The following is a 25,074-nucleotide window of genomic DNA, read 5'->3' as shown; positions in this document are numbered from 1 at the left end:
CCCATATGTGCAATGGTATAGTTTAATATAACCTCTCAGGAAACAGGGAAAACAGTATTATTTGTTAATGTACAAGTTGTCTGAAAACAGTACATTTCTAAGAAATATTTACAGATTTTGCTTCACAGGGAAAATACACATTGTTTTCAATCACAAATGAATATACATGGAAACATACTGAGGGGGTGCATTCAGCAGTAATGGAAATCCACAAATGCCTGATAGGAGGAAAGCAATTATTTTCACATGGAAGGATTTGGAGAGAGCAGTAAGAGTAACACAGTATGAAAATCAACTCCTATGCAATGCTTGTTTTTTGTTGTTGAGACATGGTCTCATTTTGTCATTCAGGTTAGCCTTGAACTATGTGGACTACTCTGCCTTTCAAGTTGCAGCAATCCCCCTGCCTCAGCCTCCAAAGTGCTTCTGCCACAACTTTTGGCTGTCTTTCATTGCGGAGATCAAATCTAGGGCCTTGTGCATGTTAGGTACACAGTCCACCACTGAGCTGGGTGTGTAGCTCAGTGGTAGAGCACACAATACATGGCCCTAGGTTCAATCCCTAAAATATCAAAAAACAACAAAATAACCAAACCCCAAAGAACCAGTAATATAAATGTTTGAGTTTTATAGCATTTTTCACATTTTGAATTTTCTAGGCCAACATATATTGTTATAGGTGAGGCTTTTCAGAGGTGGCTGGATCTAGGGTATTTGAATATGGATTAAGAGATTATTAGCATAGTTCTGGGTGTGGCTGGCTGGATTTACTGGAAGGAGGCTCCACCCTGGGTGTGAGTGGCAATCAATAGGCTCACAGCCTGGGTGGAATATAAAGGGATAGAAAGCAGGCAACACTGCTACCCGCCTGCCTGCTATGGGCTGTTTCTTCCCTGACCTCCCTATGGAGCCTTGGAGCCAACTGACTCTGACTGAAACCTCTACAAATCGTGAGCTAAAATAAACTGGTCCTCCTTATAATTTGTGAATGTTGAGTATTTTATTCTAGTAATGTAAAAGCAACTAAGACATACATGAATTACTTTGGATCTAGAGCTCTACATTACTTATAAGATTCTTCCACAGTGGGAAGTCATGCCTGAAAACTATATGTTGAAAGTGAAAATGTTCCCCCATGCTCTCACTGGGTTTCTATCTATTGTGCAACTTCACATGCTTATTTAAGGATGTGGACAAAGTAAAGCGTTTTCCACATTGCTTACATTCAAAATGTTTCTGACCACTATGAGTTCTCTCATGTCTTTGAAAGGAACTGCGAAGACTAAAGGCTTTCCCACATTGTTTACACTTATAAGGTTTTTCTCCTGTATGCATTCGCATGTGTCCTTGAAAGCTTGTGGGATAAATAAAGGCCTTTCCACATTCCTTACATTCATAGGGTTTCTCTCCAGTGTGAGTCCTTTCATGTATTTGAACATAACTGGAACAACTGAAGGCTTTCCCACACTGTTTACATTCGTAAGGTTTCTCTCCAGTGTGAGTTCTTTCATGTGTTCGCAATGCACTGAGGAAAATGAATGCCTTCCCACATTCCCTGCATTTATAGGGCCCATCCCCAGTGTGTGTTATCATGTGTCTTCGAAAGTTTTCAAGAGAAATGAAGGCTTTTGCACATTCCTTACATTCATAAGGTTTTTCTCCAGTGTGATTTCTTTCATGTATTTGCAAATCTAGAGGATAGTTGAAGGTTTTCCTGCACTTTTTACATTCATAGGGTTTTTCTCCAGTGTGAGTCCTTTCATGTACCCGACAGTAACTGAGACGACTGAAGGCTTTCCCACATTCTTTGCATTTATAGGGTTTCTCTCCAGTGTGCACTCTCATATGTACTCGGAAGGCTGGGCGAGCACTGAAGGCTTTCCCACATTCCTTACACTTATATGGTTTCTCTCCAGTGTGAGTTCTTTCGTGAATCTGAATGGAAGTAGAACACCTAAAGGCTTTACCACATTGTTTACATTCGTAGGGTTTCTCTCCAGTGTGAATTCGTTCATGTACACGTAAAAAACTGGGACGAATGAATGCCTTCCCACATTCCTTACATTTATAAGGTCTATCTCCATTGTGTGTTATCATATGAGTCTGAACACTTGTTCGGGAAATGAAGGCTTTCCCACATTCCTCACATGTATAGGGTTTCTCTCCAGTGTGGGTTCTTTCATGGATTTGAATAGAACTGGGACAGCTGAAGGCTTTCCCACATTTCTTACACTCATAGGGCTTCTCTCCAGTGTGAATCCTTTCATGAATTCGAAGAGAACTGGGAGAACTGAGAGCTTTCCCACAATGCTTACATTGGTAGGGTTTCTCTCCACTGTGCATGAGTTCATGTGTTTGAAAGGGCTGGTGATATATGAAGGTTTTCCCACACTGTTTACATTTATAGGGGTTCTCTCCAGTGTGATTCCTTTCATGTCTTTGGAAGGATTTGAGATAACTGAAGGTGTTCCCACATTCCTTGCATTTATACGGCTTCTCTCCATATCGAAACCCATCAAGTTCATGTCCAGGGTGAGATTTAATGTGCCTAGTAAGGGATGAATGAAGCATGAAGCCCTTTCCACAAACACTACATTCATATGGTTTTACTCCAGTGGTTTTCTTAGTCCTAGTGGGATCTGAAATCTGGCTGAAGATTTCTCCATAGTGACCACCTTCTTTACTTTCACAGAGTCTCTGTGTCAAATAACTTCTGTAAAAAATTAGAGGCACATTAATATGATTATTTCATGTTTATTAACAGGAATTAGCCTGCCATTTTATCATTTTCAGAGGAACTATGTTTTCTGCCCTGTTTGAACTGTTTGAAAGTAATCTACTCAATGCTCTGCAATAGGGGCCCTCTATATCTATTATCAAAACAGTGACACTCATGCTGGGAGTAGTGGTACATGCCTGTAGTTTCAGCTACTTGGGAGGCTGAGGTGGGAAGATCACTTGAACCCAAGAGTTTGAGGTAAGACTTGGCAAAGTAGCATGACTTCATTTCAAAATAAAAAAAACATAATTTGTTTCATTTATACTACTTGTTTCTATTAGTTCACTGAAAAGGAAATTTTGTGGTATTAAAAAAATAAATAAATATAAACAATCTCATAATCTAAACAGAGATATTCATATATGGGGTTTCTTTTTTTTTTTTTCCTTCCTGGTACCAGGAATTGAACTCAGGGTCTTGTGCCTGCCAGGCAGGCATGGTGCTGGTAAGATACATCCCTGGTTCTCTATGGGTTTCTTAATACTGTTTCCAAGTAAAATATTTTTCAAACATTGAACATCTTTTCCATTTAAGAAAACATTTTGTAAAAAAAAGAAAACATTTTATAGTGAAAATTTCCAAGAAAAAATAAATTTGAGGCTAGGCTTCTTTGGTTTGCTTGCTTTTAAAATTTCTTAGTAATTTTAATAATGAAACATCCCATATACAGCGATTCTTGAATTCAAGGGACACTGCTTTCTCTCGTGTGTATAACTCACCTTAGATTTCTTCCCTGTTTTTTGTACTGATCTTTAATATTCTGGTTCTCCCATTTGCTCCCTAAAATCAGATACAGAAAATCTTATAAATTATTAGAAATAATGGAAACATTATTGTGTTTAACCAATGTTTTCACTCTTTACATTCTATTTTTTGTGTATGTGATTTTTTAAATTAGTACACGTTTGCAGTACATAATGATCACATTCATTGTGGGGCAATGTACATGTACATAACACATCTTAATTTTTTTTTTTGGTACTGGGGATCTAACTCAGATCACTTATAAGGCAGGCATGGCATCACTGAGCTAAAACCCTAGGCCCAACTTAATTATTTTTATGTCCCCTTCCCCTCCCTTTTCCCCCTCCATTTGTTGGTACACTTCCCATGTGCAAAAGATCTATCATTTTTTCCATTCTAAAATGGGAAGAAAGAAATATTTGATCAAGAAATATTTGTTCTCTGATTGGCTCAGTAAGGGGGTGATGTCATCCTTACCTATATAGACCAGGTTCCTGAAGGTTTCCCACATCACATCTCTATATAGCTTCTTCTGTAAAGGATCCAGTAGAGCCCACTCCTCCTGGCTGAAGTCCACAGACACATCCTCAAAGGCTACCAAGTCCTGAAATGTCCCACACATGCATACAGGAGGAATGAGATAAACAGTGCTTGGGATCTATATTCAAATTAACAAGTTCACATACAATTGTGTAATTCTGTGGTCTCCAAACATGTGCTGTATGCTTTGGCTATCAGAAGTTTAAGTCTCTGTCTGGGGATTTAGCTCAGTGGCATTGCACCTGCCTTACAAAGCACAAGGTCCTAAGTTCAATCCCTGGTACAAAAAAAAAAAGTTTAAGTCTTTGTCCACAGTTACTTCTGTAAGTTTAACATCACCTGGGACACTTGGATTCATATTCTTACCCTCCCCCTTCATTTTTGTGGTACTCGGGATTAAATCCAAGCCTCTGCACTGAGCTCCATCCCTCTTACCTATTTATATTTTGTTAAGTTATTAAGTTTCCCAGACTGGGCTTCAACTCATGATCCTCCAGTCTAAGCCTCCCAGAATGCTAGTGTTACAGGTGTGCACCACTGAGGTTGGTTTACATCTATTTTTCTTTGCCCCAGTACCGAGGATTGAACACAAAGCTTTCATACTGGGGTACCTGTCCAGGCTTTTTTATATTTTACAATGTTTGGGTGACTATGGAGAACACTTATGTAAAGTGGAAGAAGGGTCAACTGATACACACCACTGCTTTTCCCTGAATGTTTTAACTTGAGTAGGATCCAACAATTTTAAATATGATGTCCAGATAATTTATTGTATATTTGCACTTGGAGCCTAAAATAAAATTTAGTAGTTTTCATGAAGAAAAATAAAAGCATAAAAAGCCCTAAAAACCATAACCGAGAGAATGGATGAGTGAATACATGGCCCATGGGCTCAGATCACAACTTGTGGGAAACATACAGAGGCAAAGAAACCATCAAGATCCTCAAATATAATTCCAGGGCTGAGTTGGGAGTATGTGTAGATAAGTAGTTCAGTGGTAGAGTACCTGCCCACATGCATAAGATTCCTGGCTTTCATTCTTAGCACTACAAAAAAACAAAACAAAAAAAATAACATTAACACCCCAAACCAAAACGACAAAACAAAACAAAAGGAAAGGAAAATTAGCTAGATGTGGTGGTACACAGCTGTAAGGAGGCTGATTTCAGATTGGAGTGAGACCCCATCTCAAGTAAAACCTAAGAAAAGGACTGGGGAATGTAGTTCAGTGTGAAAGGTTTGGGTTTAATCCCCAGAACAGTAAAAAAAAAAAAAAAAAAAAGGTTTAGAAAAGGACATAATTTGTACATGTTTGCAATCTGTGTTTTAATTCAGAGTTTTTGCAAATTGCCCAACTCAAAGGAGCTGAGCCCCAAAATAAAGATTATAGTCAAGAGTTTAAAAGAACTGAAAGCGTTTTTTTATGAAATGATTTCCACACCTAAACCAAATGGAATGTATTCTGAAGAAGTGACAGGTAAAGAAAATAACAAGGAAAAGATGCCCAAGGATGTAACATACACCCTGAAGGTGAGACAAAGACCCAAATCATAAACCAGAAGGCCATTGTGAGGAAGACAGGAAGGACAGCATTCACGGAGAGGAAGAAACGGTTACTTCTCAGAAGTCCACTCCTGAGATTTCTAAAGAAAATCAAACACTGGCAGGGAAGAGTCTACCCTGCCTCCCAAGCCTGACCGCCCCCACAGCCGCAGCTCCTGGAAGGCTTGCATTTCACGTGCTTGTAGCTCCAACTCTGCTCATTTCTGCTGAAACCACTCACAGACCTTCAGCAATAACAGCTTTAAGGTCCATGCTGCTCCTTGCCAGCTCCTCTGAGCACACAGACTGGTGCTAATTACCATGCAGTTGCACCTAAGCTTTCTCAGCTGATCTGAGCTTTCCTAAGTCTAGGTGAATTTATATTCTTTTTTGCTTTTTGGTACATAAAGTTAGCTATTATTTTCAGTGAAGCTTGTTTTTTCCTTCTTCCAATTTTGGCTACCGCAGTGCTTTATTTCACTCTCGATTTGTAAAAGTTAAAAAAAAAATATATATGTTTAAAATGCGCCCTTTTCTTACTGCTAAGTGAAGTATGTCCTGTTTTCCCCTTTCTCAGACTGCAGTGTCAGCAGTTACTGTCACTGGTCAGCTTAAACACAAACGTTATCGCTTATCTTTTCTTACAAAAAGGTGTAGATATCTCGAACTACTGGACTTATACTTCAATGGGATAGATGTGTACAGCAATAAGCAGGTTTTCAAATCCAGCACTTAATTCATGTATAAATGTAACTGTGTTCATTGTGTATACAGTATACAATGAGCACATATAATGTATTAAAAGCTATTTACTGTTGTTTAAATGCAAATGTTTACATCTCATTTCTTTTACAGTATGTTAAATAAATGTTGATGTTCTAAAAAAATAAATTGTACCAATAAATTTAATTAATAAAAAAGTCAAGTGAGATCTGATGAACAAAGAAATCCAAAAAAATCAATGAATCAAAAAGTTGATCCTAGCCAGGCATGGTGGCACATGCCTGTAATCCCAGCACTAGGGAGGCTGAGGCAGGAGGATTGCTGTGAGTTTGAGACCAGCCTGGGCTACATAGTGAGTTCCAGGTCAGTCTCAACTACATAGTGAGACTCTGTCTCAACAAACAAACAAACAAACAAACAAACAAAGTTGATCCTTCAATCTAACAAAAAAAGTAAAAGACCTATACCTTGAAAACTGTACAACTCTGAAAACAGAGATTGAAGAGGATATAAGAAAATGGAAAGATGTCCCTTATTCCTGGGTAGGAAAAACCAATATAGTAAAAATAGCCATACTTCCAAAACTGCTATATAGATTCAATGCAATCAGGATTGAAATCCCAACAACATATTTCATAGAACAACAAAAATAACCAAAAAATGTATTTGTAAAGAGACCCAGAATATCAATAACAATTCTAGGCCACATAGACATGACAGGGGTATCACAATCCCTAACATGAAACTATACTATAAAACCACTGTGATAAAAGCAGCATAGTACTGGCAAATAAACAGACATGAGGATCGGTAGACTAGATTAGATGAGGCAGAAACAACTCCAGACATACTCAGCCACCTCAACTTTGACAAAGGAGCCAACCACTTTTAATGGAGTAAAAATAGCCTCTTTAATAAATGGTGCTGGAAAAACTGGATTCAGCCTGCCACAGATTAAAACTAGATCCATATCTTTCAGCATGCACTAAACTACAATAGAATTGGATCAAAGATCTAAATATTAAAACAGAAACACTAAAACTTGCTGGAGGATAGGTTAGAACTTTTAAAGATATTGACATAGGAAAAGACTTTATGAACAAAACCTCAGTGTCAAGGGAACTAGCATAAAGAATCAACATCTTATCTCATCTTATTAAAAAGTTCTGCACTGAAAGAAAAAGCAACAGAGCTAACAGACAACATACAATGTGGGAAAAAAATTTTACCAGCTGCTCCTCAGACAAAGGACTACTATCTAGAATATATAAAGAACTTAAAAAAAAGACTCCCAAAATTTAAAGACCCAATTCAAAAATGGGTGTCCAAAATGAACAGACACTTCTTAGACAAACAGAATTAGCAAATAAATGCATGAAAAAATGTTCAACATCACTGGTCATTCAAGAGACGCAGATGAAAACAACACTGAGATTTCACCTCTCTCCAGAAAGAATGGCTGCCATCAAGAAATCAACCAGGGGGGCTGGGGATTTAGCTCAGTGGTTCCGCCACCTGCCTCACAAGTGCAAGGACCCGAGTTTGATTCCCAGTACCACCAAAAAAAAAAAAAAAAAAAAAAAAGAAAGAAATCAACCAGTAAGAAATGTTGGCAGGGTTGTGGAGAGAAAAGAAATGCAGATTGGTGCAACCACTGTAGAAATCAATATGGAGATACCTCAGAGAATTAGGATTAGGGGTACCATTTGACTCATCTATTATTCCCCTGCTGGGTATCTTCCCAAAAGAATTAAAAGAATCATACCACAGAGATATACATATAAGCCCATGTTCATAGCAGCAGTTTATAAAAGTACAACTTTTATACAGCCCAACTGCCCATCAGCTGAAGACTGGAAAAAGAAGATGTGGGTTTTTAAAAATATAAAATGGGGTACTACTCAGCCATAAAGAATGAGAAACTAGAGACATTTATGGGTAAAAGGATGCACATTGAGGCCATACTCTTAAATGATATAAACAGGACACAAAATTCTCTGGTGTGAACAACTGGAAGTGTAAATAAGGATCAAAATGTATAATAGATAATGTGAAATAGGAAGAAAAGGTGTAAAGGGAAAGGGGAACTAGGATGGGTAGGCACAGGAAAAATGCAAATGAAGAGTCATTGTAAATAGGGAGGGATGGAGGGATTGAAGGGAGGTAGGAGAATGGGGAAAAATAAGAACCAAGAATATAACATATGATGCAAATTCCCAATGATGAAAGTCATTGTATTGTGTACCTAAAATGTACCAATAAATTCAATAAAAAACATTTGATTCTTAAAAAGAAGAAACAAAATAGAAAAACCCTTGCCAGCCCTAACAAGAGAAGAAAATATCCATGTAAATGTACTTAAAAATGAAAAATATGTCATTACAAACTCTAACAAATTGAAGAGTTTATAAAATATGGACAGGGCTGGGGATTTAGCTCAGTGGTTCTGGTGACTGCCTCACAAGCACAAGGACTTGAGATCCATCCCCAGTACCAAAAAAAAAAAAAAAAAAGACAGATTCCTAGACACATATGAATTACTAACATTGAAATAAAAAGATTTAAAAACCATGAACAGTGTAGAAAAAGCAAGACTGTGCCAACTCAATGCCAGTGCAGTCTTTAAATTCTTTAATAGATATGAAAAGGAAAGCATGCTTCCAAATTCATTCCTGGAAGCTAGCATTACCTTGATTCCAAAACCAGACAAGGACCCAACTAAAAAAGAAAACTACAGGCCAACATCTTTAATGAGCATAGACACAAAAAGCTTCAACAAGATTCTGGCAAACAGAATGCAATAAATCATCAAAAGTTTATACATCTTGACCTTATAGTCTACATTCCAAGGATGCTAAGGTGGCTCAATTCTGCACACAAATAAGTACAATGCATCTCATAAAAAGAAGCAAGGAAGGACAGAAATCAAATGATCATCCCCTTTTAAGAAGAAAAGCTGTTGACAAACCCAGCATTCATTCATGACAAAAATTTTGAATAAATTTGGTATAAAAGGACTTGCCCTTAACCTGATGAATGCTATTTGTGACAAACCTATTACCAATATTATATTCAGTGAAGAAAATATGAAAACTTCTCCCTGCAAAATCAGAACAAGACAAGAATGTAAACGACCATCACTCCAATTCAATAGTTTTGAAATATCAGACAGACCAATCAGGCAAGAGTAAGAAGTAAAAGGGACACATACAAAATAGGAAGAAGTCAAACTGTATTTATTCATAGATGACATGACCTTTTATATACAAGACTAAAGAAATCCACCAGTTAAACACAAAAAACAATAATAAAACTACTTAATATCATGCTTGGGCCAGGGATTTAGCTCAGTGGTGCTGCCACCTGCCTCACAAGCACAAGGTCCAGAGTTTGATCCCTGGTACCAACAACAATAACAACAACAATAATATAATGCTTATAATAGTACAATTAATAATACAACTAATAAATTTGGAAAGTAGCACTACGCAAAATCAACACAATATCAATATCATTTCTGAGCAACAAAAATGAAGCAACTCAAGAAAAATTAAATATTTAGGAATTAGCCCAAGCAAGGAAGCAAAAGACTCCTATAACAAAAAGTGAAAAGGAAATCAAAGATGACATCAGAAATGGAAAAAGACTCCCTGTTCCTAGATAGGCAGAAACAATTTTGTCAAAATCACCATACTACCACAACTGGTATATTGATTTAATACAATTCCCAAACTGTATTTTTTACAGAACAAGTGTAACTATCCTAAAATTTATAAGGAACTAGAAGAGATCCAGAATACCAAAAGCAATCCTTAGTAAGAGCAAAGCTGGTGGCATCACAATCCTGGATTTCAAGACATACTGCAAAGCTACATGATTTTAAAAACAGCATGGTATTGGTTTTTGTTTTGTTTTTATTTTTCTGGTACCGGGGGTCAAACTCGGGTCCTTGTGCTTGCGAGGCAGGCTCCTGAACCACTGAGCTAAATCCCCGGCCCCAAAACAGCATGGTATTGGCACTAACCCAGAAATGCCTATCAATGGAATAGGATAGATGATATAGAAACAACCGTGGGTATATGCAACTATCTCTGACAGAGGAGTAAACAACATACATTAGCGGAGAGAGAAGCTTTTTTTAAAAAGGGTACTTGGAAAACTGGTTACACTAATGCAGAAGACTGAACGTAGATCCACATCTACTACCATGCATCAAAATAAAATGAAAATGTGTCAAAGATCGAAATATTTAAGTAGAAACATTTGATCTGAAAGATAAATGAAATTCTTGAAGAAATAGACATGGGTCAGAACTTTTTTTTTTTTTTTTTTGGTACTGGGGTTCGAACTTAGGTCCTTTGGCTTACAAGGCGGGCAGTACCACCACAGAGCTAAATCCCTGTCCCAGAGTAAATTCAAAAGCTGGGCGTGGTGGTGCAAGCCTGTAATTCCAGCACTCGGGAGGCTGAGGCAGGAGGATCACTCTGAGTTTGAGACCAGCCTGGGCTACATAGTGAGTTCCGGGTCAGTCTCAACTGCACAGTGAGACCCTGTCTCAAAAAACCAAACCAAACCAAACCAAAAAAACAAAAAGTAAATTCAAGACTGGGGATTTAGTTCAGTGGTGCGGCTGCCTGCCTCGAAAGCTCAAGGTCCTGTGTTTGATCCAGGTCGCTGCGGCGGCCACTCCTCCCTGCGCTGGGCGCCCTGGGTCCTGGGCCTGTCCTGGCGGGACGCCGCGCCCTCCTGACCACCCTGTGGACTAAAACCCGTTGGGTCGCTCCCCTCCCGCCGAGATTGCCGCGGCGCTGGAGGCGGGGGCCCACCGGGGGAAACATGCCCCACATCCACCTCGTTCGGTGGTTAGAGGACGACGGGGCTTTGGGAGCGTTTTTTACTTCCTTTGTCTCGCCTCCCATCTGGAAGGCGAGATCAGGAGGCTCTGAGCCTCCACCACCGTAGACTCTTCCTCGGCCACCCAGATGGAAGCCGCCAGTCCCCCTGCCACGTCGCGGGGATGGCCCGCAGGTGACCGCATGCCACGCTGCCCTCCCCGACTGGATCCCTCTTCATCCTCCACCTTCCGGGCTCCCAGGAAAGAGAAGACACGCCAGGGAAGATGTGGCTGAAGTTTTTTTTTTTTCTTGCTCCTGTATTTTCTGATCCTGTTCGTCCCGGCCAGGTTTTTTGAGGCCATGGTGCGGTATGAGACCTGCATTTTTGCCACCCAGCTGGTGGACCCGGTGGCACTGAGCTTCAAGAAGCTGAAGACAATTCTGGAGAGCCCGGGGCCGGGGCTACTCCGGGTTCCCCGAGAAGGATGCCCGGGAGCTGGTGGAGAAGTCAGGTGACTTGATGCAAGGGGAGCTCTATTCAGCTCTCAAGAAGAGGCGGCATCTGAATCAGTTTCTAGCACCAATTTCAGTGGTGAAAATGCACTTCTGTGAGCTTGTAGAAGACAAAAAAGATGGCATCTGGCTAATTCTGTCATGCCAGATGACATAAGTCCTTTGGTGGGAAAAATTCACCGGGAGGAAAAAAAAAAAATTCACCGGGAGAAAACGGTTAAAAAAGTCAAGATTTGGAATACGCGCAGGCACTTTTAACTGTTCCAGCGATCCCAGATACTGCAGGAGAAGAGGCTGGGTACGAAGCACGCTCATTATGCCTGTTCCACAAACAAGTACTTCTAAAGGGAAAGTCATGCTTAAGGAATATAGTGGACGCAAGGTTGAAGTAGAACACATTTTTAAACGGATAACTGCTCATGTAACTTCTTGGATCAAAACCATTTATAATGTCGGACATGTGAAAGAAGAATGGAATAAAATTGATCAGTATTGGATTAAAATATACCTATTTCCAAACCTTGACCAATCGCCAGCTTTCTTCTCTGCACTAAGTATAAAATTTACTGGAAGAATTGAGTTTATTTTTGTTAATATGGAAAACTGGGACAACAAGGGTTATATGACAGATATTGGTGTATATAACATGCCATCATACATACTTAGAACTCCTGAGGGAATTTACAGATATGGAAACCACACAGGTGAATTTATATCCCTTCAGGCCATGGAATCTTTTTTGCGCTCATTACAACCTGAAGTAAATGATCTTTGCTTTGAGTCTGGTTCGAGTTAATCTTATGGCATGGATGGACTTATTTATTACTCAAGGAGCTATCATCAAACGATTTGTGGTTCTCATAAGCACGTTAGGGACATACAATTCTCAATTAATTATTTCCTGGCTGCCTGTGTAGGGGTTTTTACAGCTCCCTTACTTACATAGCTTTTATGAATATAGCTTAAAATTATTGAGGTATCCCAATACAGCCACACTGGCTTCATGGGTAAGGGCAGACTGGATGTTTTATTCTTCACACTCAGCCTTGTTTCTCAGTACATACCTTGGACACAGTTTACTAATTGACTACTTTGAGAAGAAGAGACGGCGCAGCAACAATGATGAAGTCAGTGCCAATAACTTAGAATGGTTATCAAGCCTGTGGGACTGGTACACCAGCTACCTCTTCCACCCGACTGCTTCTTTTCATAACTTTCCTGTAGAATCTGATTAGGGTGAAGACCCTGACTTATTCTTGGAGTGGTTAAGCTTTCCCAGACCTTTGGCTTCACCCTCTGATTCCAACTGATTATATAAAAAACTTACCAATGTGGCGATTTAAGTGTTTTGCAGTCCAGTCTGAAGAGGAAATGTCAGAGGGTTCTCAAAATACTGAAAATGACTCAGACAGTGAGAACACAGGCGCTTTTCGCAGTGAGAAGGAAGCATTTGAAGATAAACAAAGCATAGTTCATAATTCACCAGGAAGAATAAGTCACTGTGATGCTGAGGCTTGTCCACGTTCCAATAAATATTGTCAGACCAGCCCATATGAAAGGAAGGGGCAGTCCTACGGCTCCTATAGCACTAAGGAAGATAGGGAACCTGATTGGTTAACTTGACCTGCTGATATGCTGCACTGTACTGAATGTGTTGTTTGCCTAGAGAATTTTGAAAATGGATGTTTGCTAATGGGGTTGCCTTGTGGTCATGTGTTCCATCAGAAGTGCATTGAGATGGTTGGCTGGGGGCCGACACTGTTGCCCTGTTTGCCGGTGGCCTTCTTACAAGAAAAAGCAGCCATATGCACACCAGCCCTTGCCATATGATGTCCCATCTTAACCACGTGCAATTTGTCCTTTACCAGTTTGGGTACCTTACAGCTTGTCTTTTTAATGTTAGTAACATGTTTTTGTTGTTTAAAGTTTAGTTTAATATTAGTGCTACGACAGGAAACACATATTATGCTAATGTTGATGACTGAATTTATTTGGCTACCGTGTGTGTCAATTTAATGCATACTTAATTGTAAAATGTTATTTACAATATTGGAAATTCAGAAGTTAATATTTTTTGTAAGCACAAAAGAAATATGACAGAAATTTATCTTATAAAACTTTACAAAGTAGGATCAAATTCTTATGGAATTGAGCCGGTTTCTTATCCTAAATGTTTCCTCCCTTTTTAGAATCTCTGTCCAGCACCTCTTAGTTAAATAATGTATGCTCTGAGACATAAAATTAAAACAGACCTATGAAATAAATTATTTTAAAACCAGGAGGTTACAGGTTTCCAATGTTAAATTGTTTTCAATAAGGTGGATGATTACTTTTAATTTCGCAGGGAAGTCAGACATTTAGACGGGAAAAAAATAAAAGCTAGAAATTATGTCATTGACACTGGCCAGAGGTAATGTTAGTGTAGTTTTTAGTATGGTCACCTTTGATAGTAAAGAATTTCATGGAGAATTTTTAGTAAGTAATAAATAATTTATTAGTATTTAGCACATTCATTGAAATAAAATCAATTTTAGCCACACACAGAAAAAAAAGTAAATTCAATAGTGATATATGTGCACCCATGTTCATAGCAGCACAATTTGTAATAGCTAAAACTTGGAAGCAGCCCAATTGTCCATCAGTGGGACACTGGATAAAGAAAATGTTTGTAAAAATAAAATGGATAGTACTCAGCCATAAAAATGGAAATTAGAGACACTTATACCTAAATGGATATACATGGAGGCAATACTCAAGTGATATAAATAGCACACACATGTGTAGATGCTGAATAGTTTCTCTAGTGTGAGAAATTCAAAGTGTAAATAAGGATTAAAAGGTATAATAGATAATATGAAATAGTAAGGAAAGGGACAAAGAGGAATGGAATTAATATGAAAAAATGAAATAATAATGGAAACAATGTCTTTGTAGATAGGGACAGACAGATTGAAGGGAGGGCAGGGAATGGGGAAAAATAAGAACCAAAATTGATTCTGTAAAAGTACAAATTTTCAACAATGAATGTCATTAGTTGTATACATTAAATGAACCAATAAAATTAATTAAAAAGTAAATTAAAGGATCAACTAATATGTAGAATACATAATAAACTAAAAAATGAAAACCTACAAAAATGAAAGACGCAGTCAAAAATTAGGCAATACAAAAATTAATCATTGTGGCAAGGCTGAGAAGAAAATGAACCCTTCCACATTACTAGCAGGAATTTAAACTAATACAACCACCAATGAAATCACTATGAAAATTTCTCAAAAAAACAGGAAGATATTGCACACCATTCAGAGTGTGGTTACTAGAGGAAATAATATTAAAAGAAAGCCAAATACTTTGTATTAGGACAATAAGGAAGATGGCTTGAAATCATCTCATGAATGATCAAGACCTTGTCTATCACACCCTTGGTCTGCAAAAGTATAAAACTTTGCTTTGCGTGGAAAGCCTTAGGAAGCCAAGCTCATTCAAGGCTGCCTAGGAAATTATTTTCCAGAATTCAGTAATCTCTGCACATAGAGACCTCTGCAGCTGTGATCCAAAGTGGCTCTGCCTCTATAGTCTTGTTGATTGCAGTTCACTTTGCCTCTATTTGGGGGGTGCTTCTGCTCACTGGTGATATCTCTCTCTCTTCAAGAGATGATCCCTTATCTTTTTTTTTTGTAACTGCGCTTGTAAAGCAGGCACCCGAACCACTGAGCTAAATCCCTGGCCCAATGATCCCATATCTTATCTAGCTGATTTTTCTCCCTATCAGCAAGTTATAACAAAAACATAGCTTTACTTAGTCACAAGGTAAATGCCCTTTCTGCTATATCTTCCTTGCTCCCACAAAATATCCTATAAAAACTCTCAATACTAACCCTTCAACTCAAAGTGCTCCAAAAAAACCAGATCCCACATCAAACATTTCTACCATTATTGTCCCATTCAAACCCCCTGCTTAGTGTCTAAACACTGCTCATCCAACCATTCCCATTCTCCCCACTTTACCTCACCTACCTAATTGCAGAACCACAAATAATAAGCTATCATATTATATACAGAGAATAGACTTGGGGGAGGCAACAGAAGGACTATCATATACAAGTATTGTAAGACTGAGTCTGTGGATGCTGTTATAACCCAAAGTAATTATTTTGGCAAAACACAGAGACTGAGTTGAAATTATTTAAAGTAAACAACAGAACTTGTTGTGGAATTGGTAAGACACACACACACACACACACATACACACACACACACACACACTGTACTTCCATTCTGCATCTCTGTGTGTGTCACTTACCAATTCCTTCAACAATATTTTGGTGTGTTGGCTGGGAAGGAAAGGGTTAACTGACACAGCCCGTGTTGGGCCTCGACTAGTGTCCCACTGGAGGGAGCGGCCTCCTCCTCCTCGGAAGGGAAGAGGTGTGCCCCTGGGGTTTCCTGGGTTCCCTGGGTTCCCTTTCTAGGACTCAGAGGCTAGCTCACGGGCAGCAGATTGCTCAAACCCAGAACAGAGACAGCGGAAGGAAGGCAAGTCAGCGAAATCATTGTTTGAATGGTGCAATTCCCTGGGAAACCCCTAGTTTGTTTTGCTTTTGTTTTGGTGCTTGAATGAACATTTGGGCAGATTAGATTGGAGCCCAATTACCCTCCCTTGTTTGCCATTTGTGAGGATACATACCCTGAATTTGGGCAAAATATAGTGTAGGCCTAATCACCCTACACTTTTTGCCATTTGTGAGAGTTTTAATTGCCCTCAATTTGCTATTGTAAGGGGCTATTGCTTTGGAAGGGGCCCCAGGAAGAGAATGTCTTAACTTCTTGTGTGAGTGGTATGTGAAAGAGACTTGGTTAGGAGAGTGAGCGGAACGAGCTATAAAAGCAATCAGTAGCCTCGGCTGTGTACCAGGACAAAGGGAGGGGGTGTTTCTGCATAAAGATCCTTCCCTGAATTGTGGAGCTTGAGTGTGGCCTGAATCCACAATCTGTGGCTAATGTCTAATTTGAGCAAAATGGAACATTAACATGACAGCGTTCCTTAGCTTGGACAAGCCTTAATTGGGGCAAGAGACCCAAGAACTGGACAGGTGAGCAAATGATCTTTCCTTTGTTTGTCCTGCATCACCGGACAAGGGAATATCAAGCAATCATGGCCTCAGCTAAGCCAGTCTTGGCCCCCAGAGAGAACTCTAGAAGAAAGAAAAGTTACCTCTTTGTTTTTAACTGAGAATTTGACAACTCGGGAGTCTTCTGTGTTCTCTTTTGTGGCCTGAACAATCCAGCCTGCAAGCCACTCAAACTTCTACTCCACAGTAATAGGCTGCTGGCAAGAACTATTGTTTTGGTCTTAGAATAACTGCTTGCCAAATCTGCTGTTTTTCACATGGTGGACTTGCCTCTCTCAGAAAATGTGACGTCATTACAGGCAAATCCCAGTGTTTTCCCTTTGGAGGAGCTGCAGCTGCCTCCCCTCCACTTGAGTTGGGAAGATTACAGGTGAGGAGGGGAGGGGCGAAGGCATGAGAGCTGCTTGGCCTTACTGCTCTGGAGGGTGCAGATGGGGAACCGTGGTCAGACTCAGGGTGAAGCAGGGCTCGCACTCAGATTGGAAAGAACTAAAATGTGAAAATAAGTAATGGACTGAAAACAGCTAGGAAAGATCTGGAAAGCATACAGCAAAATAGAAAAAAATCACTCCTGGCTTTAAGAACTCGAAGGCCAATGTTATGTAATCAGCCTGATGCTGCCTGCAAAGGTCTGGAATCCAAAACAAAGCCAGAGAAACTGCAACTGCTCTCTATCAGACATCAAGAGATTTTAGAAGAGAAATCAAGTTACAAATTTTTACTATTTGATAAATGTATCTTTGTTTCAATTTGAGTTGATGTTTAATTGGTGTGCTTAAAAAATTCTTGTACATTGCCAATTCCTGAATTGCGACTATAGGGTTAACTTGCTCTTTTCTGCACTCTCTTGATGAAGAACTCAAGGTTAATACTGTTCTATTGGCAGCCAGTCAAATTTTAAAATGTAACAATCTGAGAATAAAAGAAAAAAAAGGGGACACTTTAAAATTTTAATAGCTGAAGATAAGTTTGTTGTAGGTTTATAGCAAGTGAGATGGAGGAAAATATTAAGAAAGCTATAAGTAGAAGAGATATACAGTTGATATGAAAGGATTTTGTATGTTTGTCTTGTTAGAAAGAGAAAGAGAGATAAGACCAGAAGGCCTAGCTATGTCGAGAAGGTGTGGGGAAGTGATTTACCAAGGAAATATGGATGTTTACTTGTTGGTTTCAAGTTTTTATAAAAGGTTTGCATTTACAGGCATAAGGAGACTTACATCAATAAATATTACTTAAATATGTTATTGTACTATGTTTACATTGGTTGTCATCAAAGGGTTAAGTTCTAAATATGTTATTGTGATATATTTACACTGGTTATCTTAAAAAGATAAAATTTTCTGTGAGAAAAAACAAAGAGTTATTAAAAAGGATCCTTTTGATACCAAATTACATTAAAGGGCATAAAGTTTAATACATATAATTATGTTAATTTTCTGAGGTACTAAATGAATAAAAACTTCACAGGGTACTAATAGACTATTAATGCTGCTTAAAGAGGCAGGATATAAAGTTTCATGGAAAAAGGCTCAAATTTGTATACAGCAAACCCAGTATTTGGGATTCCAACTTACTAAAGGAATGCACTGCTTTAAAAATGGAAAAAAAACACCCCAAAACAAAACAACAATAACAAACAACAAGTAATCATCAGCATTTAAAAGGTTAAAACTAACCCTCTCTGCTGCCCCTGCACTGAGAATCTCAGATGTGATTCAACTTTCTACCTCACATGTGACTAAAAAACCATACTGCCTTGGTGGTGCTCACCCAAAAAGTGGACCCCTGGAACCAGCCAGTGGCACATCTACCAAAAATTCGGATCCAGTTGCCAAGGGATGGCCCCCTTGCTTATAAGCTCAGGCAGCTGTAGTTATGCTAATTAAGGAAGCTGAGAAGCTAAGCTTAGGACAGAAATTAACTATTCAGGTTCCCCACGCCTTCCTAGAACTGCTGAAAAATAGAGGACATCTATTAGTGGCTCTAAAACAACAGAATCATGTAATATCAGGCCCCCATCTGTGAGAACCCCCATCTCCATTTTTGCTCCAGTTAAAACCTTGAATCCCACTACCTTTTTGCCCTCGGAACCTGGCCCTCCTGACCATGACTGTCTCAGTCTCACTGATGAGTTGCTCTCCAGTCATCCAGATCTGCAAAAACCCAACTGTCTGATGCTGATTTCATCCTGTTCTCATGAAAAACGGGGTATGCTATGCTGGCTATGCAGTAATGATTCAGGACAAAATGGCCAAACAGAACCCCTTCTCACTGGATGGTCGGCTCAGTGAGTGGAGCTAGGGCACTTATTCAGGCTCTCTGATGGGCAAAGGGAAAGAGGGTAAATATTTATACAGACTCCCATTATGCCTTTGCTACCTAGATATTCATGGCATAATATATAAAGAGTATGGTTTTCTCACAACAGAAGGCAAACAAATTAAAAATAAATGGGAGATAAGACAGTTATTGGAGGCAATGTGGGAACCTGATTAAAAAAAACAGTGATACATTGCTCTGGGCACCAAAAAGGAAAAGATGCAATAGCAAAAGGCAACGCCAAAGCAGACATAGAAGCCAAAAAGGGAGCTAGACAAAAACTTCAGATGGCCGCACTCACCCATGCACAAAAGAGAAAAATGGAGCTACAAAGGCCCCTAGCTGCTATAAAATACTCAGAGGACAAATGGGCTAAAAAAAAACTGGCTGAAAAAAAAGGACTTGTTTGACAACAGAATAATAATTCCAGAGACAGCATCTTACTAATGGATTAAAAGATATCATGATTTGACTCACTGAGGAAAGACACCTCACCAAACACTGTTAGAAAAATATTTCTTCATACCTCAGATTTCTGCTTTGTGTAAACAAATCTCAAAAAGGTGTCAAATTTGTCAGAAAATAAAACTGACTTCAAGTCCCAGAGCACCACCTGGAATACAAGGGAAGGGCACAACCCCCTTTGAAGACATACAAACACACTTTACAGAAATCTCCCTTTGCAAAGCTTATAAATATTTGTCGGTATGTGTTTGGACTTACTCTGGATGGCCTGAGGCCTTCCCTACAAAAACAGAAAAGGATTTAGAGGTATATGAGATTTTATTGAAAGAGGTAATTCCAAGGTTTGGTCTGCCTCTTTCTACAGGCAGTGACAATGGACCAGCATTTGTGGCAGAGATTGTACAAGATCTAGCTAAACTATTAACTTATGAAATGGTATCTACACACTGCTTATCAGCCCAGAGCTCTGGCAAGATAGAATAAATAGTAATATTAAGTGTATTAACTAAATATTGTCATAGGTCGATTTGCTCCCTTTAGCCCTCCTTAAAATAAGAAACACTCCAGGTTATACTGGATTCTCCCCATATGAAGTCTTGTCTGGGAGGCCACCATGTATCTTAAGAGACTATGGAAAATTTATCTCAGTTAAGTTCATCCAGTATGGAATTACAGCTGTTAGAAATGGGAAAAATGTTCCAAAATATCCAGGGACAAATTGGAGATAAAAAGGACCTTAAAAAAAAAAGGAGGACCTCCCTGTGCTAACTCCTGCCCATTTGATAAAGCCAGGAGACCGAATTTATGTTAAAAATTGGAAAAAAAACCCTTTACAACCTATGTGGGAAGGGCCATATGAGGCACTCATGGTTACTCCCACAGCTGTCAAGGTGGCTGAAGTCCAACCGTGGATTCACCACTTTAGAGTGAAGCGAGATTATCCAAAGAACTCCATGGACTTCAACTCCAGAGGACAGTGCACTCAAGGCCTTACTCCCACCACACTGGAAGCTGATACGTCTACACATGGCTGAAGAATGAGGACTACAATCAAGATACTATGGACTCCTTTATTGTGTCAGATGGTTATGGGTTATTTTATTTTTGAATTAAGAATTTATAAGCTTAAAGATGGTAAGTTTGATGAAAAATATGCAACCTTTATATGTGCTGCCAAAGTGAGTACCTTTAAAACTGTTAAATGGGAACTGGAGGGACATCCCCTCACACTTTTTTTTTTTTTTGTACCGGGGATCAAACGGGTCCTTGTGCTTGCAAGGCAGGCAGCGGAACCACTGAGCTAAATCCCTGGCCCCATCTCACACTTCTTTTTGATGCCTGTCCAAAAGAACATTATGGAAACCCTGGTACCATACTTCACTGTGGACAAAGACACAAAAATGATATATTGCTCAGATAAAATTCAGATATGGTTAAACAGTTCTGCTATGACCAAAAGTACTGGCAGTTGTGATAACTGTAAACAGGGACAATGCAACCCTTTAAAAATGTATGTATCTTGGCCTTGGGAAGCAAGCCGGCCACAGGGGAATAGTTTTTCATGTTTATACTGGATATCAGTCAACTGCTAGGCATGGGCCTTACATGTTAAAGAGGTGGATTCTACAGATTAAAAAGATCTGGAAAAGCTCCCCTCCAGAAATAGGGAAAACTCCTGCACTGCAGGAAATACAGAATAGCTTAAAAGAACATCCAAAGACTTATACAGGAATAGATATGATGGGATTTAACTGATACAACTCATTCACTGCTGCTACAGACAGATGACAAATTAGCCTTTGATTGCTGGATTTGTACATCATGATGACTTATCAGGCAATTTGCATAATGAGTGACCTGCCATTAGAGCCAATAAAACTTACTATGTACCCACTGCTCAGCTACCCATTAGATATAATTGTTAATGGGACTTGTTTTCTTGGTATTTGAAACTCACACAACATCTCAGCCATTTGTACTAATATTGTTGATTTGTCTTCAACCATTGGTAATTACTCTGCCCCAAATTGAACTTTCTTTCTCTGTGGAAATGGCATTTTTAAAGTAATTTCAAAGCATTCTACAGGTTTATGTGCCTTGGGGATCCTAATCCCCAAGTTGTCTGTTTATACTCCTTCAGCAATGAGAAAGATGCCTTTACAAATTGCTGCAACAAATGGTTTGGAAAAGAGATCCAATTGCCCTCCCTATATTAGCAGGATTAGCTATAGCAGGCAGCCTCACACTGAGTGCCACAGCTCTTGGGCTGGGGCAATAACAGTTCATAGCTTTGGATAGGAAATCAGAAAAGACTTGAAAGAAATTCAAGACAGTACTCAAGCCTTAGAAACTCAGTTAGGCTCATTAGCTAATATTGTGCTACAAAGTAGACGGGTCCTTGATTTGCTCACTGTTCAGAAAGGGGGGACTTGTCTATTCCTGGGAAAGGAATGCTGTTATTAGGCAAATAAATTTGGAATAGTTAGGGAATCACTAGATAGGAGATCATATTAAAATGCTGGAAAAAATTTGGTACCAAGGATCCACCATTCAATTTTGGCCTTAACTTGTTGGGAGGTAAAGCCTGGGTCAGCCCTCAAATGGGACCAATAATGGTTATATTGCTGTTATTCATGTTTGGTCCCTGCATAGTAAAGTAGATATCTAAACTCATATATCAGAGAATAGCTGCTTCCCAACATTATCAAATGTTAATTATGTGAAATAATGAAAATTGGTATGAATTCAATGAGATAAAGAGTTACCCCAGGAAACAAAAGGAGGAATGATAGAGAGAACCTTTGTAAATAATCTAAAAACCTACAAAATGTTAGAAAAATATATAAAATAACCACTGCCTTTTGTTTCTGTGATTTGCTTTGCTTAACACCCAAGGTTTCACCATTGAAGCTTAAAGGCACATACCAAGTACAATTAACAAATGCCTGAGGTGTTAAGCCACATCCCAGGATGAAACCAAATGGTCAAGCTAATATAACAGTCCTTGAGCTATAAAACTCTCTGTAAACTATAAAAGTGTCAAGATGAGAAAATAATTAACTGTTTCCCTGACCTTGAACACCCACTTCCTGTGCACTAGAATAGCTAGATGAATCTTAAGGTAAACTCCCTAACTACAAGGAATTGTTATGTCTGGGTTAAAGTTAACTGTCTTGTTACTGTAACTGGTATACTGGTAAAGTGAACTGAGGAAATGAAATGTAACCACCTGAATGAGGTCCTGGCTGTAACCCTATAAAAGAAGAAGCTGTAACCCAGTGCAGGGTCAATCACTGGCATTGCTCTTAGTGCGACTGACCTTTTGCCAACAAAAGAAAGCTTTTGTTTTTTATTTCCATACTACGTTTCCATGTGTCACCAATCCCTTCCTCAACAAACAAGCTCAGTGCATAATTTAGAGAAGCCTGCTTACATCAACCTACCACTGTGTAAATATTTTAGAAAGAAAGGGTGGGGGCTGGGATGTAGCTCAGCTGGAGAGTGCTAGCCTTGCATGCATGAGGCTCAGTGATCCACTCTAGCAGCACCAGGGGGAGAAAAACATTAAAAAGATGGGTGGCATGTAATTAAGAAAAATGGAGAATCCTAGTACTGGGAAGGACATAAATTCCAGCCCACTCTGAGAAAATCAATGAGATCCTGTCTCAAAATAAAAATAAAAAGGGTTGGGGATATAGCTCAGTGTGAAGGCCTGGAGTTCAATCCCCTATACTGCCAAGAAAGAATGCAAGAAAAAGCAGGAAGGTAGCAAAGAAGGAAGGATGGAAAGAAGGAGAGAAAAGAGAAAGAAAGAAGACAGACAAACAAGGCTGGGGATTCAGTTCAGTAGCTACCCATCTGCCTCACAAGTGCAGTCACGAATTCGATCACAAGTACTGCAAAAAAAAAAAAAAAAAAAAAAAAAAAAAAAAAGGGGGGGCAGGCCAACATGGGCTCAGCTGTAAAGCACCTGCCTTGCATGTATGAGAGGCCCTGGATTCAATCCTTGGCCCTGAAAATACAAAACAAGAAAAAGAGAGTAACGTCTACTTGGGGTGGGGGAAGAGAATCATTACACTTCATCCCTCATGAAGGACAGACAAGTAAAACAGTCCATCTTTCAATATATCTGACCCTACATGTGTGAGACATGATGGTGTTCTGAGTCAGAGAGCAGTGAGACAGGCAACCATTCCAGATATGTGTGCCCAGTAGCCCAGCAGTGCATATGCAGAGGTGAAATGTGTACTCTGGTTATGAACAGCTCTAGCTGAAAATGCAGCACTGGCTTTTTTGGTACTGGGGATTAAACCCAGGGCTTTTGCACAGAGCCACATTCCTGGCCCTTTTTACTTTCAGACAAGGTCCCATGCCACTACCTCCAGCTACCAGAGTTCTTTTGTCATGAAGGACCGGTTCTTGGATAATCATCCTAGAGTGCGTAAAGATTGCAAATGGGGGTCATGTTAGTCAGAGCCAAGATGATCACATGATACTTGTTTCAGAGACAGCCCCATGAAGAGAGAAACAGCGACTCCACAGAGGGCCACTGTGTACAAACAAGGTGATGTTGCTGGAATGCCAAGAACTCCCCCTGCTGTCAACTAAGTAGGAGCCCTGAGGGCAGCTGAGGGGGTGGGAGAGGAGTGGCTCCTCTAGCACTGTCCTGGGGTAACTAAGGCGGGGAGGTAATCTCTGCTGCAAGACCAGAGTGTGGGTCCATTCAGCCTCTGCCCATGCAATTACAGGGCCCGGGGTGGGGCAAGGGCAGACGTCACATGCTGAGGACCAAAGGGTACCTCTCCTTCCAGGACAGCCTGGTTTGTGGTGATAACAGCTCTACAGCATTCAGGTAGGGACTGAGGAGAGTGAACACCTGCCTTGAAGCCTATGACAACTTATGACCATCATTTGTGATGATATGAGGCAGGACAGAAAGGTGCTGAAACCACTGCTGGTAAAGGGGGTCCCAAAACACCATCAAAGCACTTGGCTGAGTGTGGTGGCACATACTTGTCATCCTAGAACTTGGGAGGCTGAGGCAGTAGGATGGCCCATGAGTTCAAGGCTAGCCTGGGCTACACAGTGAGGCTCTGTCTCAAAAAAACAACGCCTCAAAACAAAACAAACACAAAGAACACAAAATAAAACAAACAAAACTAACCAGACAAGACTTAGCCAAATTAGTGATATCAGAATATTTTCTAGGCACTAATTGGGTGGTGTAACTTTCATGAAGTTGGGTGAGATCACAGTAATCCAAAATGAGGTGTTGTTCATTCGTTTCAAGTTAAGAACAGGACAAACTGGGCTATTAAGAAGCAGCAGTGGGGCTAGGCATAGTGGAGCATGCCTGTAATTGCAGCATTTGGGAGGCTGAGTCAGGAGGATTGCTGTGAGTATGAGGCCAGCCTGGATTACATAGCAAGATCTTGTCTGGAAAAAAAAAAAAAAAAAAAAAAAAAAAAAAAAAAAAAAAAA

At 39.6% G+C, this 25,074-nt stretch overlaps 1 protein-coding gene and 1 pseudogene across 2 annotated transcripts in view; one reads left to right on the top strand and one right to left on the bottom strand.

The window, feature by feature from the left end:
• Positions 1 to 696: 696 nt before the first annotated feature.
• The window catches only part of LOC104854821 (zinc finger protein 791-like), a 34,025-nt gene continuing 9,647 nt past the window's right edge, over positions 697 to 25,074 (bottom strand). For both annotated transcript variants that reach the window (XM_033757557.1, XM_033757558.1), the window contains exons 2-4: positions 4,001 to 4,127; positions 3,499 to 3,559; positions 697 to 2,713 (exon numbers count right to left, since the gene is read on the bottom strand). In XM_033757557.1, coding sequence (XP_033613448.1) covers positions 1,153 to 2,713; positions 3,499 to 3,559; positions 4,001 to 4,127 — 1,749 coding nt within the window. In that variant the 3' untranslated portion in view covers positions 697 to 1,152. The remainder of the gene's footprint in view (positions 2,714 to 3,498; positions 3,560 to 4,000; positions 4,128 to 25,074) is intronic.
• LOC104854826 lies at positions 11,347 to 13,587 on the top strand (annotated as a pseudogene).

The sequence above is a fragment of the Fukomys damarensis genome, unplaced genomic scaffold (genome assembly GCF_012274545.1).
Source record: "Fukomys damarensis isolate Sample0158 unplaced genomic scaffold, DMR_v1.0_HiC HiC_scaffold_30, whole genome shotgun sequence".
In the NCBI taxonomy this organism is placed as follows: Eukaryota; Metazoa; Chordata; class Mammalia; order Rodentia; family Bathyergidae; genus Fukomys; species Fukomys damarensis.
The sequence above is the reverse complement of the archived record's forward strand: the minus strand, read 5'-3'. Positions and strand labels throughout refer to the sequence as shown.